A 21843-nucleotide genomic window follows, 5' to 3' on the forward strand; every position below is an offset into this window, starting at 1 on the left:
ATTTGTGTGGTAATTAAGTTGAACTTTTTATACTGCTTTTTAAATTGATAATCTTTCCTTTCAGTATTCACCTTTCTGAAAAAAAAATGTTAGCTTTTTAATATTTTAATGTCCGTTTTAAAGTAAGATTGTTTACAAAAGATTGGGTTGTATTTTGTTGGTGGTATGATAGGGTGGATTTAACTATTTGAAGTTTGCTTATCTCTTGCCTAATTAATATAGGTTATGAAATTTTCCAGTTTTATATATTGGTAAGTTTTGAAAGAGTTCATGATTTCAAAGGATATAAAATATTTATTTTGACCATAATTGAGTTTTTGTTATTGTAGAAATGTCTGATTTTCTGAGCCTGGTTTTTTAAGTATTTATAAAGAAAATTGGTGGTGTTCTCTGAAGAAATGCGTTTGTTCATGTATTATATTAGTATTGGGTTGGCCCAAAAGTTCGTTCGGATTTTTCTGGGGTATCTTACAGAAAAACCCGAACGAACTTTTTGGCCAACCCAATACCTTGACCAGATAGGTTTACCAGCCTTTATTGAAGTTTTATGTAGTATTGTAACATGAATGCAATAACTGAGAATTCAGTTATTAGGGCTGGAGTGTTTTTGTGTGTGTTTGTCTGCAACCCATATAAATAGAGTAATGCCTCTTAGTCTGAAATCATAACAAAGTATTACTTAGTTTTGTTACAATGAGCATTCAGAATAAACATTTGGTGGCAGCAGAACAGCAGATCCAGTTAGCTGTTTATAGAGTTAAATTTTGTAGATTACAACTGATAAATAATTTTTTCTCATTACAATTGTTTGCTGTAATTTTTGTGAAAGGAGAGATTATATTAAGGGATTAATGGGTGTCTTCTTTGGTGATGGTTTTCTTTCTTTACAATTAAATAAGATTGGCATACCAATTTTTATTTTATTTTTTGAATTAAGGTATTATTAAAACAATTGGTTTCCCTGTATGTATGCCAGATTTTCTCCTTAAAACATCCTTAGGATAGCAAGAAGTAGTAGTAAGTTCGTTGAAATAGATTCTGAAAGAGGAGTAATTGGTGATTGTCTTGTGTGTCTTTTTTATTCCTTTTTTTTACTTTGCTAAGCAGCATTTAAATAATTCAGTTGATTCAAATTGCCAAGGTCTCAAGTCTAAAAAATTTTCAATTTTGCATGGTTTGTAAATTTCAGAGCAAACCTTGAAAAGTTTATAATTTTGATTTTTGCAACTAAAATCAGAAAACTTGTAATAGAATGGTTATACTTTACATTCAATACCTTTATGTAGACTGCACTGAATGGCATAATTTTTGTCATAGAATATCCATGTGTGTAAACTCAATTTTGAATGTATCTCCTATGGAAATTCTTAATACATTGTTGCTGTCATTTGACTGCACAGGAACAAGGGGAAAGAGTAGCAAAAGAAACTCTGAAAAGAGAGCCTCAAGAGTAAATAGAGAGTAATTTTTGAAGCTAGGACTGTGTTTGGAGAGTTTTGACTTTTTGGTATCTTTAATAGAAGTTTATTTTAGTCATTTAAATTAGAAATAATCTTTTTCTTTCCTTTCCTCCTAACAAATTTTGTTCTCTGAATGATAACCCTGTCATATTCCAGTTGTGAATATTGCAGTCATTACATATTATAATACACTTCCCAGTACAGAGTCCATTAACTTCAATAAGCTGTCTTAAACTTAAGTATATAGAAAATAGACTATTTTATCTAGCATGGACATAGCCATACTGTGACCCCTAATCTTAGAACTAGACACAATCACATTAACAAGCAGGTGAATGACTGAAGACTTCATCAGGGAGTGTTGTCTAGTTGTTAATATTTCCATGTTGTTTTTTTAACTGAACTGTTTGTAAATTAATGGGAAGATTGAGAGATTTTGAGATGACCTATTGGGCTCTTTGCCTCTCAACTTTATTGGTAACTAAGAGAAAAAAAGTAAGAATAATCTGTTCATTCATGGTTAAAATTGTGTTCAAGTTCAGTACAGTCCATTAAAATACACTTTATTTGGATTATTATTATTATTTTGCAGTTTCAACTGTATTCTCAGATAGGACATGTAAAATTAAAGTTTTACCCTACAACTAGTAATTACAATAATCGCACAGCTTTGTTAGTGTCTCTTCAGTTGTAATTCTGGACTCTTCAGGTTTTTTAGTATATCAAAATGAAAGAAAATTTGATTTGGGAGAGGTTTGTGGGTTCTTTCTCCTCTTTTATTCTTTTGTCTTTTTTATTCTTTCTTAAGAGTATTAGAAATCATGTTGCTTTCTTGTTTTTTTCAGTCTTTTCCTGTACATGTTTTCTTTTTCTTATGTGCATTTTCTGTTCAGCTATCTTCATGTTAACTTCATAACATTTTTAATGAAGATGATGGGATGGTAAGTTACTGTCAAAAATGGTGATAACTTTTTTCCCTCCTGTGTTCCACTGAACTCATATTTCCTTATGAACCTTATTTAATCATGTTAAACTTATAGGTCACAGCTTTGCAGTTTCCTGACCGTGTGGTATAGGTAGAACTTTGATATGAAAATACTTGGAAAGATTTATATAGATTTTTAGTCTATCAGTGTTACTCATTGGTTAGGAATCCCATAAACATGGCGTAGTACTTGGATGTATGTATTTGAGAAAAAATTCTTCTCCAGTACTCAAGCCTCATGCTGATAGACTAGTTGATAAATAGTAGTTGGAAATTCACTGTTTTGGAATTCACTGTTATGTCATGATTCTCTAATCTGCCATTCTTAAAGAACTGAGTGCTTTTGAAGGAAAGCTGATAGCTAATTTGAGTTCAGCTTTTACAAGTGATTCTTCATTTCTCCAGTGCTGCTACAATGAGGAATAGGAATTTAATAGCAACAAGCCTTAATTTAATAATACTTATTTAAGTAGCTGCCATTTAGTTAATGCCTGTCAATGCCAGACCCTATTCTAAGTGTGATTATTACAGTTTCTAATTTTTTATAACAATTGTATAGTGTCAAATTTTTTATAAAGAGGAAACAAAAACTTACAGAGTTTAAGCAATTTATCCTATGAACATAATATCTCTAGGGAGCGATGGTAACTGGGATTCAAATATAGTTCAGACATATTCCTCACCATATCCCATTTTATCTTTTAAACCACATTGTTATCTTTGGTTAAGTTATTATTATTAATTTAAGGGGTTTTTTTTCAAGGTAGGAAAGAAATTCCAGTGGAGAGTTGAGTGCATCTTTATGGTACCTTTGAATTTATAGGGTTAGAGGTATGTTGACTTACCAGTGAAGCTGAGTGAAGAAATCTGTAAGTGGCCATTTATTTAGAATGTTTAATTTAAGTCAGGATTGAAAGCTAGAATTTCATTTACTGTTTAAACATTTTCTACAAAATATACATTGATAATTGATAATTATATTTCAGCAACATCTTTTCAATTGAAGTTTTACATATGCTGTCGTGCTTTAATGTTTACCTTTTATTTTAATATCTCCTGATTTTAATTAGCACTGGAAATGTGTAGTATTCAATAAATGGATTGTTAAATTATATAAGCTGTTTGTTTTGATGATTAATTTTGAGGCAGTATTTCCTAAACAGATCAACAGTATTTGTAAGTGGTCTTAATGTATTTTTCTTTTAATGTCCACTTATTACTTAAGTGTGCTAGCAGTAGCTGTTATGGAAATTACATCAGTTTTCTGATTTTCTGAAGAATTAAGGATTTTTTTCCTTTTGTAATAATTAGCATCCTTTTTCTTTTATGTTGTTTAAATTAATTTTCTAAAATTAAAGAACAGTAACGGAGCCAGTTACTTAAGTTTGCTGTATAAATAAAATATTGAATTAATTAGATTCTGCAAGGAAAACCTTTAAGTACAGAATGAAGAATTCTTACTGTTAACTATTTGCCTTATTTTGTTTTAGTTAACTTAAAAAATAGAAGGGCTGGATCTTGTTTGGTTTTTCTTAATTCCTTGAGAAATTAAAACTCCTAGTTTGTGGCTTTTTTCATTATTGTTTCTAAATGTGAAATCAGAGGTGGAATTTTTGTTAGAATGGGGAAGAAATAACATTGGTTTCATGAATAGATTAAGATAGATTTTGGTTCACGAAACTGGAAAGCAGTACATTATGGGATTGAGATTATTGGAATAGTGTTTAATGTAACACTGGCAAAGATGTGGTTAAAATATTTCATTTTGAATATAAGTAAATTGAAGTATTTATAGGAAATGTGTTAGGAGGCCTGGGCTAGACATTTTGAATTAATTAAAAAGTAGTGAGAAAAAAAATTTTTTTTTTAATTCTGGGGAATGATAGGAAAGAAATTGTTAAAGCTAGAAGACTAGTGGTCTCAAAAGTGATATTTCTCCCTCCCCATCTTCCCTTTGCTGTGTAAAGACTAGTAGAGCCCAGGTATTACATTAAGAAAGATTATCTTGTACCCTTAAGGGCCATAAAAGCATGGTCTTCCTTGTCTTGTCTTTGGAGCTTTGTCCTTTAATGAGTCAGTAAATATTTGTTGAATATTAGTCCTAGTCTTCTCCTGAGAGTAGTCAACAACCTTTTGAAATTAAGGACCCATTCATCTAAATAGAGCAACTTTATAGGGCAGTTCGTAATTTAGGAAACATGGAAATATAGAGTGTGAATTAGTTGTGTTTGATACTTGCTGGGAGAGAGAGTGTCCAGGCAGAGAGGAAGGCTCATCCATTTAACTTGTTGTAGCTAACACCATCAGAGACTTGTTCGAGGTTTTTGAACCTCACTAGTAGTCCTTAGAATTGTTGTTCATGATCCAAAAATTAAATACTAGAATACAGATAAGTAAAGCAACCTTGAGACTTTTGATTTTCTATTTCTTTTAGGGTCATTTAGAGCTTATGTTCTTATTTTTTGCTTTAACACTTCTATTCTTACTCAACTTTCCCCATGAGATTTCATCATTTCTCACTTGGACGTAGTAGTCTCCCCACTTTTATCTTTGCCACCCTATAATTTTATCCACAGAATAACTAGAGAAAGCTATAATTAAACAAAATTTTTTTTTACCATAAATTACATCCCTCCCAGGGACTTCCCTGGTGGTGCAGTGGTTAAGAATCCACCTGCCAACGCAGGGGACACGGGTTCGAGCCCTGGTCCGGGAAGATCCCACATGCTGCGGAGCAACTAAGCCTGTGTGCCACAAGTACTGAGCCTGTGCTCTAGAGCCTGCGAGCCACAACTGCTGAGCCTACGTGCCACAACTACTGAAGCCCGTGTGCCTAGAGCCCGTGCTCTGCAACAAGAGAAGCCACTGCATTGAGAAGCCCTTGCACTGCAACTAAGAGCAGACCCCGCTCGCCGTAACTAGAGAAAGCCCGCGCACAGCAACGAAGACACCACGCAGCCAAAAAATAAATAAACAAATTTATTAAAAAAAAAAAAAATTTACCTCCCTCCCTGCTTAATTAAACTCTACGTGATCTGGCCCTTGGCTTCTTCCCTGACCCTGTCTTGTACCACTCTCCTCTTCATTTACTACATTTCATCTATACTGGGCTTTTTGTCTGTTCTTCAGATATGCTAAGCTTGTTCTTGCTTTAAGTGCTAGCTGGTTTTTTTGCTCTATTTTTTCTGTTCTTCCTATGCCTAGCATAGTTCTCAACATTCAGGTCTCACTTCACATGTCACTTCCACAGAGAACCTTCCCTGACTATTCCAATCTAAAATAAAGGAACCCCACCCCTGTCACTCTGTTACATTGTCCTGTTTTGTTTTCGTCATAGTAGCTATTAGTAGTTGAAGTTATCTTATTTAATACTGATTTGTTGGGAGTCTTTTGAACTAGAATATAAATTCCATGAGAACCTGTTTATTTTGTTCTTAGGTCTATCCACAGAACCTAAAGCAGTGCCTGTAATACTGTAGGAGCTAAAAAATATGGGCTGAATGATTTTATACCCATTGCTTCTGTTAACAATATTACTCCCCAAATGTGTTTTCTTCTTAAACCTATCCTCTGCTCTCCAGCCTATATACTTAACTGCCTACCTGACTTTTCTACTTTTAAGCCTGAAAAGTTGAACCTGTGATCTTCTCTCCCATCTATGGAACTCCAGGATTTTTTTTGCATAGCAAATGGATCTACCATCTATCTATTTTTGCACACCAGAGACTTGAGAGTCTTCTTTGATGCCTCCTTTCCCCCTTCATATTGTCCATCAACTGGGGTCTTTGAATTTTGCCACTTAATTATCTCTTGAATCTCTCCATTTTTGACTTCCATCTTTCTAGTTTGAATTATCATCTCTTCCTGAGACTGGGGTCCCCACATCAGTACTTGCTCTGTTCTAGCCCTTTTTCTCCACAATCTAAGAAGACTGAAGTATAATGTACATATTAAAGAGTGCTTAAATTATAAGTATATAGCTCAACAAATACTCATGAAGTGAACATATCCATGTAACCAGAATCCTGCTCAAGAAGTAGAACATTACCAGCAAATTAGAAGCCCTCAGTACCCCCTCCTTTCCAGAGTGATCTTTGTAAAAAGAAAGTATGATCATGCATAAAACCTTTCAGGTGCTTCCCATTGCTGTTAGAATAAAGACCAAAAACCATAATGTGGTTGATGTGGCCCCTTCTTTACTATCTAACCTCATGTTTTGTTAACTCTTCCTACTTTCTGTTTTCCAGCCTTACTGGCCACCTCTCAGTTCCTTGAATGCGCTATTTGTTCCTTCTTCCTGGAAAGTTCTGTGTGCACACACCCCTTCCATACTCATCCTTCAGATTTGAGCTCTTCAAGGAAGCCCAAATTTTTGGACATAGCAGGCTTGGTGAGGTCCAAAATACATATTATATGCTTTCATGTACTTTATTAATTTGTATGAGTGTATGATTATTTCCCCTCCATTTTTAAGCACCATGTGTCAGAGGTTGTTACCATTATATGGTCATCAGCACAATGAAAAAGAGCAGTATTCAGTATTCATACAAGTGAATATGGGTAGTCTCAGCTTGTTCTGGGCTGAATTGTGTTCCCTCAAAATTTCATGTGTTGAAATCCTAACCCCCAGTATTTATGATATGACTATTGTTAGGATATAGGACCTTTAAAGAGGTAATTAAGGTAAAATGAGGTCATGTGATTGAACCCTAACCCAATATGATGGTGTCCTTACAAGAAGAGGTGATTAGGACACAGACACAAAAAGGGAAGACCTTTTGACAACACTGGATGAAGACAGCCATCTACAAGCCAAGGAGAGAGGCTTTTGAAGAAACCTACCCTGCTGACATCTTGATCTTGGACTTCTAACCTCCAGAATTGTGAGAAAGTTAATTTCTGTTGTTTAAGCCACCCAGACTGTGATACTTTGTAGCTTTGGCAAACTAACACAGATTTTGGTACTGGGAAGTGGGATGCTACTCTAACAAATACCTAAAAATGAAGAAGTGGCTTTAGAACTGGGTATGGTGGAGGCTGGAAGAGATTTGAGCTTCATGTTAGAAAAAGCCAAGGTTGCCTTCAGCGATTGTAGGTAGAAATATGGACGTTAAAGGTGATGCTGGTGAGGGTTCTGGGGCGGTCAAGAAGGCTTCTGTCACTTTAGAGATAGACATATATGATCATGAACAGAGTGTTGGTAGAAATATGAAAAGGGTGCTTCTGGTAAGGTCTCAGATGGAAATGTGGAGCATGTTATTGGAAACTGGAGGGAAGGCAGTCATAAAGTGGCAAAAAACTTGGCTAAATTGTGTTGCAGAGGTTTGTGGAAAATAGAACTGGTAAGTGATAAATTTGGATATTTAACTGAGATTTCTAGGTAAAGTGTTAAAGGCATGGCCTGGTTTCTCCTTGCTGCTTATAGTAAAATGCAAGAGGACAGAGAGAATTGAAGAAAGAATTGTTAAGCAAAATGGAACCAGAAACTTGAAGATTTGGCAGTTCTCAGCCTATGCATGTTGCAAAAAATTAGAAAGTGTGTTCTGGAGACAACATCAAGGCAGTTGCTAGACAACCATTTGCTAAAGGGAGTATGGGCATGTGACTTATGGATTCATTAAGCTAACTCAGCAAGACCAGAGATGGGGATATGGCAGCAGAAACACTGCCAGCTTGGACTGAAAGAGACAGGACAGGATGAAATGAAGGAAGGCTGTCAGACTTCTGAGATTCTACAAGACAAGTCACTAGAGCTATCTGTGGTGATCTGTCTGTGAGCATACGTTGTCCTCCAAGAAAAGAATAGAAGGACCCTGAAGGCAGTTCAGAGGTTGGCAGGGTTGCCATTGCCACCATGGGATCAGAGCCCCAAGCCTGAGGGGGTGGGGCTACCACCTTGGTCAGCCTGGAAGGCAGGGCCTCTAGCCCAGTGGGCCCAGAGAACACAGCATGGAGCCAAAGATTATTCTTTATTATTTATTATTAAAGATTATTCTTCAGCCTTAAAATCTGATGGAATTTGCCTTATTGTAGACTTGCTTGGGACCCATCATCCCTTCTTTCTGATTTTTCCCTTTTGGAATGGGAATGCCTGCCCCACCATTATATTTTGAAAGCAGGTAAGTTGTCTAGAGTCACAGGTTCACAGCTGGAGAGGAATTTTGCCTCAGGATGAATCATATCTCAAGTTCACCCATACCTGGTTTAAATGGTATTTAGATAAGATTTTTGGACTTGATGCTAGAATGGGTTAAGACTTTGTGGGCTGTTGGAATGGGGTGAATGTATTTTGCATGTAAGAAGGACATTAATTGGGGGGCGCAGGAGAGTGGAGTGTTAATGGGCTGAATTATGTCCCCTCAAAATTCATATGTTGAGGGCCTAACCCTCAGTACCTCAGAATGTAACTGTATTTGAAGATAGCACCTTTAAAGAGGTAATTAAGATCATATGGATGGGCTCTAATCCGATATGACTGGTGTCCTTATAAGAAGAGAAGATTAGGACACAGACATACACAAAGGGAAGACCTATGAAGACACTGGCAGAAGAAGATCATCTACCAGCCAAGGAGAGAGGCCTTAGAAGAAACCAACCCTGCAGACACCTTGACCTCAGACTTCTAGAATTGTGAGAAAATAAACTGTTGTTTAAGCCACCCAGTCTGTACTTTGTCACAGCCCTAGCAAACTAATACACAGCTATTATACTAGCTAGTTGAGAGGGACTTGTGAGCCATTTCCTTCTCTCTTCTGCAGTTCCTTTATGTGTAAAATGAGGGCATTTGACTGGATCAGTGGTTCTTAATTTTTAATTTAATTCAAAACTCTCTGAAAATGGAATGTGTTTCATTAAGAAATGTATAGTGGGTCGCCTGACACTGTGAGTTGTTCACAGCGCAACCGAGTTCCGTGTTTCAGACTATACCTTTGAGGTACCTCAGATTGTCATGAAGAGCAGAAACCACTTTTAGTAGAGCACAGAGTGTTATTTTATTTTTTTTATTATTATTATTTTTTGGTTGCGCCGGGTCTTGGTTCCAGCAAGTGGGCTCCTTAGTTGTGGCGCACGAACTCTTAGTTACGGCATGCATGTGGGATCTAGTTCCCTGACCAGGGATCAAACCCGGGCCCCCTGCACTGGAGTGCAGAGTCTTATCCACTGCGCCACCAGGGAAGTCCCTAGAGCACAGAATTTTAAATTCCAGAATTTGAAGAAAAGTTGTAGTTCTGACTGCAACTTGGGCAAGTCACTTAATTTTCTGAAACTTTTCCCTGTAATTAAATGAGAGTACCTTCTCAACCTGTAACAGGGTTATTGGATGGATTAAATGAGCTGAGTATGTTAGAATTTCAGCTGAAGTAACTCATGTGTTAGCCTTGAAATTCTGTTATTTTGTCTGCCTTTTGATGATTTCACCTCTTTATACACTAGGGATGGGCAGAGAAGGAAACACCAACTGGTTGATTTTTATACTAGTTAGAAATGCTAGGAGAGATCTAGAAGGATAAAGTTTGATTTTTTGGTTATTTATCAAAGATACTCATATTCCTAATTAGCATAAGCAGTCAGGAATTAAGCTGTGTAATACCTCAAAACAATTTGTGATAATGCATGTGCTTTCTTGTCATGAATACTGGCACTGTTTTTTCACCTGTGGTATGGGCTGTTGGTATGATCAAGTCAATTTGATATTCACATTTTTACTGACAAATTTGGTATGATTAGTTTCACAGAGCAGACCACACGAACCCATTTCTTTAAAAGAAAAAACTTTGTTTTTTTTTGTTTTGTTTTAATGTCAGGTGTAATAAAAGTAAGGGACCTTTCATCACCACTCTTGGTTTTCATGAAAACATTTTTCCTCTTGTTTTTCATCATGACCTTCTATGTAATGTTCATGTGACAGTGTGATATCAGCTTACCTGTAGTTATGTGACACTGTTAGTTAATTGCACCCTAGGCTTCTATGAAATGAGTCATTCAACATAGGAACATCAGTTTGAGTGGATGTCAGCTTTCTATTTTTGTAGTAAGGGAAGTGACAGTTGTCACAAGATTCAGTAGAAAAAGGGGAAGAAGGCATATGGTGGAGGGTCAGAGAAGTAGTTTGTAATATTTTAAAGTGTAATTACTAGTGTCTCATCTGTTTATTTTATTTTAATAAATTTATTTTATTTATTTATTTTTGGCTGTGTTGGGTCTTTGTTGCTGCACGCAGGCTTTCTCTAGTCGCGGTGAACGGGGGATACTGTTCGTTGCAGTGCGCGGGCTTCTCATTGCGGTGGCTTCTCTTGTTGCGGAGCATGGGCGCTAGGTGCGTGGGCTTCAGTAGTTGTGGCTCGTGGGCTCTAGAACGCAGGCTCAGTAGTTGTGGCGCACGGGCTTATTTGCTCCAGGGCATGTGGGATCTTCCCGGACCAGGGCCCGAACCCGGCCCGAACCAATGTCCCCTGCATTGACAGGCGGATTCTTAACCACTGCGCCACCAGGGAAGCCCTGTTTATTATTTTAAATGATAGTATTCTAAATTTTTAATAACATTCTTCTTGAATCACTTCTTAGATTATTTTGTACTCTTACAGTGACATAGAAGAAATTATTATATTTAGAAACAACTTAACTATAGAAGAATGAAGTTCTCTGGAGGCAGTATAGATAGCAGTCAATGGAGAAAGGAAATCAGAAGAAAAAGCAGCTAATCAGGTTTTAATTGTTTAAATAATTGGCTGTTGAGACTTTCTAAATAAGGTGTTGATAAATTGCTGTGGTGTGGAAATAATGTGGAAGGTTCAAGAAATGGTGTTTGGTCATAAGAATTCTCCCCTTACAGGAGCTACTTTAGACCTGCTGAAGGCACAGAGCCCATGGTAGGTCTCCAGGACAGAAATTCAGGTGAGCATCTTGCCCAGGGAGGTTAAAAAGAGCCATAGAAGGTCTTAACTAAAAGTCTCGGAAAACACCAGAGATTCTGCTGAGGAAACAATATATTCAGTCCACAAATATAAAAGAAGAACATAGTAAACTGGGAGGCAAAAAGAGTCCGGGGCCAGGATCTGAAATGGACCTGAGTAAATAAGGTTGGGTACATACAGGGATGATACTAGGCCATTGCCATGAGTGGTATGGAAATACTAGAGACTTGGTTTACTGGTTGTTACACTGTATCATTTCTTGGTAGGGGATGGACTGATTTTAAGGTACAGTATTGTACTAAAAGCTTCCTGTTTGCCTTTCCTACCTTGAACAAAAGTTTTATCTTGATTGTTCTTGAAAGGTGTAGAGGTGGAGGCGGGAGGTTGGGATTGGGAGGGGAGAGAGTAGGCTTGGGAAAATTCCCACAATTTACTATGACTATCTTAGGTTGTCAGGGCTTGGCCAAAGTATAAAGTAGAGGACTGGAGTTCTTGTAGGCCAAGAACAGTGTGAAATACCTGATGGGTATAAATTGGAATTGAGACTTGATAGTATTGATTTGAATAGGCCCATGAAGAAGTCTTCTAGCATTTGGCAATCATGAGAACATGGAAAGCATGGAAAATAAATAGGGCTTTTTCTCTGAATTGTCTTGCCTAGTGTATATCAGAATGATTTATGTTCTTCCTAAGGACATCAGCTGTATCTTGACTCTTGGGACAATCTACACAGATACATAGTAGAAGTACTCAGTGCAGTGAGAAAATAGCAGGTGTAAGCTGTAGTTACTAGGAATGGAATGATGTTTTCTGATTGGAGGAATGTGGTTGAGAACTATGAACCAGTAGTGAGAAGGGGCAGTAAAATGTTTTCTGCATGAATGTGTAGCAGTGGTGTTACTTTTCCACTGTTCATTTACTAGATTGGTAGTCAGTAAGTGAAATGTGGAGGACGAGGTTCAGGGAAAAGTGGGATTTAGTAGAGGAGAAATAGTATGGGGAAAAGGCCTGTAGGCAGTAGTAACTGAAGGGTCAAAGTCCCAGAGGCAGGAAACAGTAATGGATTTATTCATGCATGTATTTATTCATTCAGCAGTGTTTCATGAGTGCTTACTATGTGCCAGTCATTGTTTCAGGTGGGCTGGGGCTCGGTAACTCCACCTGCCACAGGCTCCATTTAGTAGTCTTAATCTGTCACCTGTTAGAGGCGTTGCCCAGCATACTAGTTAGGAAGCTCTACTCTAGAGAAGGGCCCAGGAGACTCTGAAAACACAATGTTAATGAACTAAGACTTTATCTTGAAGACAATGGGGATCCCCGAAGAGATTTTAGCAGAAGTATGACGTAGTTATATTTGTTTTAATAGGTGTTTTTCAAACTGTTTGTGGTGAAAGCTGAGTTTTTAAAAATTTTCCAATGCTCTGCAGTCTGATACTTTAGTAACGTATAATTAAAAAGTGAATTACTAGAAAAAATTTAAGTCAAATATTTTATAATTAAATTCAACAGATACAAAAATTATTCTCAGATTCCTGTAAAAGTTACTTAGTTTCTGTACTCTCGTTGCAGACTGGTTGCAAACCACTCATGGACTGGAATCCGTATGGATAACCCTTCTGAGTAGCATTGTTTGGAATGGAACAGTCTTGACAATGAGAGTAGTAATAGAAGGAAGGAAACATCTGTGGACATCTTACCAGTTAGTTGGAAGGCCATCAAACGTTTTGTGGTGTTTGTTGAATAGTGACCTAAGGTTGCCTAACTGGACAACAGTTAGGCAGAGGCATAAAGCTTACTGGTGGGTCTTACTCTAGTGGTAAGCGCCCCTGTCCACTCTAGTGTAGTCTCCTCCGTTTCTCCCCCCAGCATTCTGCTCTTTGGGAGTCACTCTGGAGTGGCCCTGGTGTTGGTCAAGTGTAGCTTATGTTTAACCATCTCTTGATTTATAGAATTTGATTATTTGTTTTACTTTCAGTGGTGACCAGAAGGTTACAAAGATTGGGTGGAACATCTCTCAGGGTAGAGTGAGCTTTGTTATTGCCTGGTTTTCCAGATCATGTGACAGAATCGGCTGGGTCATTTTAGCTGTCCGATATATAGGTTGTAAGAAACTAAAAACTTTGGAGCAAGGGAGCCTCTCTGAATTGACTAAAATGAAAGATGAGTGGAATGGTTAGCCCTTCTGCAACGTTAGTGCCTGAAGCTACCCTTGTTCTGGTAGAGGCAGTTTTCCTTGTTTTTCTGTTTTTCTTTTTGTTCCCCTACTAAAAGCACCAGCATTTATCAGGGAAAAATAGGGGTTCTCCTCAACTCATGTTGTGTTTTTCTTTCTGTATTGTGGAAGACCTGAACTGCACTCTGGAAGTGAATACACCCATCCGACAGGGATGTAAGATCACCCAGTATGTTATTTAGTCAAGCTTTTTTTTTCTTGATTAAAAAAGGGCTTGTTTGTCTGTAATAAGCACGAGTCCACTTCAATTTGTATGGGCTCCTCACCACACCCTTACTTAACCCTGCCTACTTTAAGTTGGGCTGGCCTGTCCAAGTCTTGGGCAAGAGGAGTGAGAAGGCACTATCAGGTTAGAACCCATATTCTTAAGGTAGCTGATAAATTCAAGAGTTGTCCTTGGAAATACACTCTGAGGCGAGAGGTCATTGCAGAACGGCTCTTGAATGTGCAGTCAGAATTTGAGGAATTTAGTGGCATGTCAGACCCACCCCTTGGCACAGTCAACAAGTGTCTTTGTCTTCCTCACCGGGGCTCAGTCTCAGATATGTCAGAAAGGTGGTCAAAAAGCAGAGGTAGCCTGGCTGCATACCCCTTTTTGCAGGGGTAATGTGCAAATTATGTAATAGTTGGTGTGGTGCGCCAGTCAGCTAGCTGGCACATTTGCTGTCTTCCTAGTTGTCTCAGTCAAAACCCTGGAGAAGCTGCAGTTCCCACAAGTAACCAGATGAGGGCAACTCTGGGGAATCGATGGTGAGTGTTCGCAGCCTTTTGATCAAGGGCTCAGAAGGGCCCCACCAGATGTTTGCTTGCTGGGGTGTCATTGCCACTACCACTGATAGCTCATCTCCCACTGTGTTCCAGGCCAGCTCTGGCAGAGGGGACATGAAGGAACAGGAGCTGGCTGGCTGATTGCTGAGGTGGCTAATGGCAGGTCTGTTCCTTGTCAAGACCCATTTGAGTTTCCCAGGGGTAGAGGAAAGGCAGGAAAAGCACAGGCTAGCCCTTGGGAGTCCCTGAAGAGAGCCAATGGCAGTGTTCAAAAGGCACGATTTTGAGGGAGTTAATTGCATATGCACCAACCAGTCATAATTGAGACTGGTTACTGTGCTAGAGAGGAAACCTGTGGGTCCTTTTGGGTGCCAAGTCCTTAACCTGTTACTTGATGGTCAGTGGGAGGTGGCGGGGAGGGTCTGGAGAAGGGGTTGGACTGTGAGTTAGGAGGGAGCTCAGAGTACTATATGCTAAATGACGCAGAAGAATTTAAGTATTTTAACAAACTGTGTGTGGCCACAGAAGCACACTGACTGATTACTTTAGCCCTTTGAGGTCTGAGACTCATGGCAATTTTTACAAGTATAAGGAAATTGTGCGGTTTCTCCAGTTTTCCTTTAATTCTTCTCTGGGACAGGTAAAGTCTCAGACTGTGAAACAAGAGTACCAAGTGTTAGGTCAGTAGCACTTTTCTCACCTCTGCTATTTGCTGGCATTGGTTGGAGACTAGAATTTGCACCCTCACCCCCACTTTCCTGGATACAAGGAGTAGAGTGTGGCCTCTCACTTGTACACGTTGAATTAGTGGTAGATGTGTCTCTGTTTCTGCCCATTTTAGGGACAAGTCTGAAAATTTGTGTGGGGAGGTGAGAGCAAATAGATTTGGTTGAGGTTCTGGTCAGACAGGTTAGTGATAGACCACAGCTAAGGCAGGATATTCTTCTCAAGGAAGCCAGGAGTGGAAAAATGCAGAAGGAGTGTTCAAGCCAACGTCTTTGGAGAACTTGGAAGACCAATTTCATTCATTGTTTCCAAGGCTGAAGAGCTTGGGAGTCCTAGAAGGGAATGTGAGAAAAGCCACAGAGAGAGGAAATTCCAAAACCATCATAGCACACAGTACATAGAATCTCTGGCATCCTTTTCAACTACTTGATACTTTGAAGTGTTGGGTATGTATATGTATAAAGGTACAAGCTCCAAGCCTTTATATTGATGAATGTAGAGATGGTGTGACACATCTTTCTGTATGTAGTTGACATTTATATAGAAAATTAATAGAAATTATGCAGAAAATGAGACAAATACTGTACCTGGAAATCTAAGATATGTATGTAGGAAACAGATGAGAAAGTATCACTGATAATTATTCTGGTAGGATCAAAGGAGAAGGAGAATGCTGTGGAGACTTCAAGCAGTAAGAAATTGAGCAGGGTAGGTTTGAGTACATTAGAGATGGCTGATTGGGTGTGAGAAGGGTTAAAACACATTGCTTCTAAGTATAACAAAACAGCTACAAAGATAGTGTAGTGAATAGAATACTACAGTCACTATCAAGAAATTAGAATCATTGTTTTCATACTACAGTTTTGTTTTGTTTCATTTTGGCTGAACCCCAAGGCATGTGGGATCTTAGTTCCCCGACCAGGGATCGAACCCTCACACCCTCCAGTGGAAGCACAGAGTCTTAACCACTGGACTGCCAGGAGAGTCCCTCATACTACAGTTTTGTGACCCTTTACAAGTTGCTGTCCCAGTTAATGACTCAAATATTACATATAAAGATAAATGTCTTTTTGTTTTCTCATGAATACTGTGAATATTAATGAGATGCTATTTATGGTATACTGTGGATTCTGCAAAAAATAACAAACATTATACATATTATTGGCAGAATATTTGACATGTTTTAAAAAATGGGTTTTTAGGGCTAAAAGGGATTTACAGGACATCTAGCTCAAATCTCACATTTTATGAAAGAGGAAATTAAGGTCCTAGGAGGTGAAATAACTTACCACCTAAATTCAGTGGAAAAACTAGAACTAGCGTCCAGCACTCCTGGCTTTCAGTCATTTCTTTCCTTTACCAAAAATCATCCCAGTAAGTATTTATGGTGACTGATATTAGCTTGTAATGTTTCAGTAGTTTATCAGTAAGTGAATCCTTGGCAGTTGCAAATTGGCTACCCAGAAAAATTCACGGAGATTCTGAGGCGGTTATATGAAAGTTGGTTTCCTACTTAATTTATATATCAAAAACGGCATAAAGCATCATTGAAGATAGGCTCAGTTTTAGGACTTGCTTGACTACATTTAACATTTTAATAAGAAACCTTGACAAGAGACTTTGCTGTAATTTGGGGGTAGGATGGGGCACTTAGCCAACTCAGCAATGCTTGGCATCTGAGCTCTTTGTAAACTATTTTGTTGAATGATTGTGGGGATATTGGTTGATAATAAAAGCCTAAGTAAGACCCAGGTCATGTACCAATTTAAAACATGAATGTACTGTAGATAGGTAAGGTTTTCATCACTTTTACACACCCTAAAGTTAACCCAGTTCTACATGCGCAACACAGTGATGCTCAGGATAGAGAAGTGAAAACTGAATCAAAGAAGTCAAGCTGTATGCTGCCTGGAAGTCAATCATCTCTTAAAAAAAATCCAGAAGTCTACAGAAGAGTGGCATAGTCTGACCTTTATGGCCATAGACTTGAACCCACTACAGATTCAGCTTTTTAGACAGTTTCTCCTTTGGAACATAATACTAAATGGAAAAAATAAAGTCACTGGTGAGGTACAGGAATGCAGCCAGCCAATCACAAAGGTTGTACAGTCTGCAACTCCACTGGCGCCATATGTGCCAGGGTCCTCCTAAGAGATAGTATGTCATGAAACAAAAGGGACAACTGCAAGCAGGAAAGTAAAAGATTTATCGGTGTACTCTGAAGCATGACTTGAAACCATGCTTCTGAGCTATTGACATGAAGGAGGAAAAAGCAATGGTTAGTATGCTGTACAGTTTTCACAGGTGGGAGCTGCTCCTTCTGAGCTGTTCAGTAAGGTAGAACTCAATCAAATGTCACTGACAGGTATGTAATGAGGACAGTCATCCGAAGTACACAGTGTGCAAATGATCTGTTGTGCTTGCACTGTTTTTTTGGATACACAAACTTGGATATAAATTATACATTAAATAATTCAAGCCTGACCTAAAAAAATTCATACAGGAGGTGAAACAAAAGTCACAGTCCTTTTTATTCCTAATGCCCTTCGTAATCTACTTAGCTTTGTATGCATCCTTCAGGCCCCTTTTATGTCTGTGAAACGCACACATGCACATGTACGTACACATGATACATATTTACATTAATTGAGGCTCTACTGTGTTCCAGATTTTGTGCCAGATGCTTTTTCACTCCAAACACAAATACAGGAACAGTTCACTCATTCAGTAGTCATTTCTTCATGAACGCTGGAACATGGCTAAAATCTCAAAAGATTTAAGAAAGGGTTTCCTGATTTGCTAACGTAGATGTCACATGCTCTCTACACACACCAAGTCCTTATGCAGTACCTTTCAAAAGTTCTCTTTCTGAAGCAATTTACATTTTTTTTTTTTTTGGTACAAAACCCAAATGAGGCTATTTTAATTGTTTCTCTACCACAGATATTTTAGCAGTAGCAGGTGGTAGTAAAGTTGGGGCAGTCCTAGAGAGAGTAATATAGATCTGATAGCCTGAAGACATTTGAGGATACAAAAACACTATGAAGTGCAGGTAAAAGAACTTGAAAAGCTTAACTATGTGGGGTAGTTTAAAAGAGTAGCTCCTACACATTTGAAGTCATTTAAGGTGTAACTATAGATCAGTACAGTAATGGTAACTTATTTACAGTGACAACATGTGGAAGGCAGAAGTTTGTTAAAAACATCCAGGGGCATCAACCATTTTCCAGTGAATGGAATTATTGATGTCTGTCAAATGGCTGAGTTGTGTATGGTTTTTGCTAGAAAATTAGGGCTACAAAAATGCACACATTCTGTTGCTTTCTGTCAGTGCTTTCTATTTGCATAAATGATGGGCTTAAAAATAAATACACAATTTTAAATGTATGAAATTTTAAATTTGTGCTTATGAGACCAACCAGTTTTGGAAAGTTTTTAATTCTTAGAGGGCATGATACTTTTTTCTTAATTTCATGTTTGAAAAGATTTTTAAATGTAGTTACTGTATTCGTTTTAAAACAACAGCTGTGACTTTTTTTTTTTAAGTATTTTATTGTGGTAAGAACATTTAACAGGAGATCTACCCTCTTAACAGATTTTTCAAGTGTACAATACAGTATTATCTATAGGCATGACGTTGTACAGCAAATCTCTAGAGCCTATTCAACTTTTTTTTTTTCCTTTAAAATATTTTTTATTTAGTTTTTAATTACCTAAGTGGTGCATATTCCAAATGATACAGAAATGTACACAATTAGGATGGAAACTTTCTCATCAGCTGTGACTTTTAAATGTGTTAAGCATGTTAACTTGGAAAGTTGTAGCAGATCAGGGCTTTCTTAATAGTGCCTGCTACTAATGGGATTTACTAAGTAGGTGTAAGTTTGCGATTTTTTAAAAAAAATTATTCTGTTTATTTATTTTTGGCTGCATTGGGTCTTCGGTGCTGCACTCGGGCTTTCTCTAGTTTCGGCAAGCAGGGGCTACAGTTCGTTGTGGTGCCCACGGGCTTCTCATTGCAGTGGCTTCTCTTGTTGCAGAGCACGGGCTCTCGGCGCATGGGCTTAAGTAGTTGTGGCACGTGGGCTTAAGTAGTTGTGGCTCGTGGGCTCTAGAGCACGGGGTCAGTAGTTGTGGCACGTGGGCTTAGTTGCTCCGCGGCATGTGGGATCTTCCCTGACCAGGGTTCGAACCCATGTCCCCTGCATTGGCAGGCGGATTCTTAACCACTGTGCCACCAGGGAAGCCCTCTAAGTTTGTGATTTGAAAGGGTGTTAGCTTCCTTTTCGAGCATAGTATACTAATGAATTCTTACTTTAATCATATTTATTTCTGATAAGAAAACAGACATGTTGAGCTTAAACAATTATAGAATACATGTAGGAAAAATAATTTTTGAAAGTTTATCTTTGTGTTTTGGGAGTTTAAAGTAGCATCTTTTGAAAGTGCTAAATCCTAAGGCAGTAGGTGTAATGTACATATGAGATTGTGCCTTGATATCACAAATCTCATTTCAGGCTTAGGACAAGAAGTAAAATTAAACACGCTTCATAATACATTTCTCTTTTCCTGTAGTTTTCAGAAAGTCATTTTGTTTTAGTATTTAATTCATTGCTTTTCAAATCTGTCAGAGGTAAGCCTTTTGGGGAGATATGTGAAAAGACTTCTTTTACAAAGTAATATTTCTTTTTTTCCATATATGCAAATTCCATAATGAATGACCATTTCAATTAGGAAGAACTTCTAGTAGGTTAATGACACTTTATGCAGTTTTTTTTGTTGTTGTTAACTTCTGGGGGTTTTGTTTGTTAGTTTTACTTTTTCCCTGTTGATTATTGGCTTAGCTGCTTTGTAGCCTGAAATTACTTTGACATGACTAGTCAATCAAGAGAAATTGTTAATAATTTCAAATTACTAGAACTTATTCCCTATCCACAGAAATTGTCTCCCCTTTTTGTATTTGGTCTGTGCTTAGGATAACATGAGCGGGATTAGTCAGGTGATAATAGTGATGTTGGGATCTATGAATTCTTGGAATTCAAGACCATGTAATTTGTCATGATGAGTGGGGGGAGCAGTATTGCATAGTGTTTAAGAATGCAAACTTTAAATGCCAGAGACCTCTGCCACCCACCAGATGTTTGGGGAAAATACTTAAATCTCAGTGTCTCTATCTGTAAATTGGGGTTGTTAATAGTATCTATCTCATAGGGTTGTTAGGAAGATTAAATAAGGTAATACATGTAAAGCATGTATAGTAAGCACAATGAGGAAGAATGTTGATATGATTTATGATTAATAACTGAGTAAGAAGAGTCATTTGAGACTCAAAGAATATCGAAAAGAAAAAGCAGCACCCTGACCCTTTTCCCTGCAAAATTCCAGACCTATGAATTCTCTCTGCCTGGGTTTGTTCTGTATTTTCAGGTTCTGAGCCACTGTCTTATGGACATATGCTTCTCTTCAACCATGGAAGCATTAATATGTCTCAGTTGAGGCTACTGGAGAAAGTGTTTTCCTGCTCTAAGCAGGGTGAAAAATGAGGATTTACTCTAGTTACAAAATTAAACATTGCATTTCCCACAAATTGTGTAAGTCACCAATATGTAACTCAGAGAAAAGCAACAGCTTCCACCGTTAACCTAGTGGTAAAATTATTCACTCAACAGCACCTCTAAGTCACAGGCACTGTTCTAGGTACTGGGGGAGCAGCTGGGAGCAAAATGGACAAAACTTCACAAGAAGTCAAAGTCAAGTCAATCATACGGTATGTTAGCTGGTGATAAGTGCTAAGGAGAGAAAGAGAATAAGTAGTGCCTGGCCCAGGGTAAGGGTGCATGTATTGGGGTTGCAGAGGGAGGCATGGTTGCAATTTTAAATACAGTGGGCAGGATAGGCCTTACCTGAGAAGTGCCATCTAAGCGCCTTAGTTTTCCTAATTTTGGTTTAAACAGCTATTAAGAGAATTTTGGAACAACATAAAAACCAAGCCAAAGTATTTTAGTGTTTATTATATGACCACATAACAAAATAAATTATATTTAGCCAAATATTTTTCTTAGTGAATAGTGGGTATTTGTGAAGTAATGCTGTTAGTGTAAATTGTTGTTTCTTAGCAGTGAAAATGAACTGCAAGTATTTTTTAAAAAGAATTAGAATTGTCCAAATCTTGGCGATTAAATTAGACTTGTAATAGAAGAAATGTAGTTCATAGAATTGGAGTTAATGTGTTAGCATATTGAACTCATTTGCCTTTTTAATCATGGATTTTATGCATGCAGCAGTGTGATCTTGTCAAGGGAAAATAAAAAGGCTTTTCTGTATTTGAAGCAATCCCTTTGCACTAATGAGAATTTACTTGAAAAGGTGTTAGAAGATTTGGAAATGAACTACTTCCCTTGGGGAAGTTAACGTTCAGGAAAAGGGTGATTTTTATCTAATATATCTTAAAATATATGCTGCTTTATCTCTTTATACAGTTTTTAAAAATTTGACTAAGGGTGGGCATAATGAAATCAATATACTTAAGAATAAACTAGATTTTAATTTTGAGAACTTGCAGTTATTATTGGCAGTAATAAATCTAAAGCATTATTATCTCAAAGTGCAATCTTGAGAGCTCACATGATAGAAATAGGAAAATTAATGCAATACACTATACTGTAGTTTGAATTGGAATTATTCTTGTTCATGACTATTGAAAATGTAGAGAAGTCACCAAATAATACAAGAGCTTTTTTTAGAAAGTGGGTGTTA

At 37.7% G+C, this 21843-nt stretch overlaps 1 protein-coding gene across 5 annotated transcripts in view; it reads left to right on the forward strand.

The window, feature by feature from the left end:
* LOC309647807 (NEDD4-binding protein 2-like 2) overlaps nucleotides 1–21843 on the forward strand; it is a 70330-nt gene that overhangs the window by 16053 nt on the left and 32434 nt on the right. The window contains exon 7 of one of the 5 annotated variants that reach the window (XM_082435532.1): nucleotides 6693–6773. The exons of the other annotated variants lie outside the window; for them this stretch is intronic. Coding sequence (XP_082291658.1) covers nucleotides 6693–6720 — 28 coding nt within the window. The 3' untranslated portion in view covers nucleotides 6721–6773. Of the gene's footprint in view, nucleotides 1–6692; nucleotides 6774–21843 lie in introns of those variants that run through there. 5 annotated transcript variants of the gene reach the window in all.

This window comes from Balaenoptera physalus, assembly GCF_965194825.1.
Source record: "Balaenoptera physalus genome assembly, chromosome: 18".
NCBI lineage: Eukaryota > Metazoa > Chordata > Mammalia > Artiodactyla > Balaenopteridae > Balaenoptera > Balaenoptera physalus.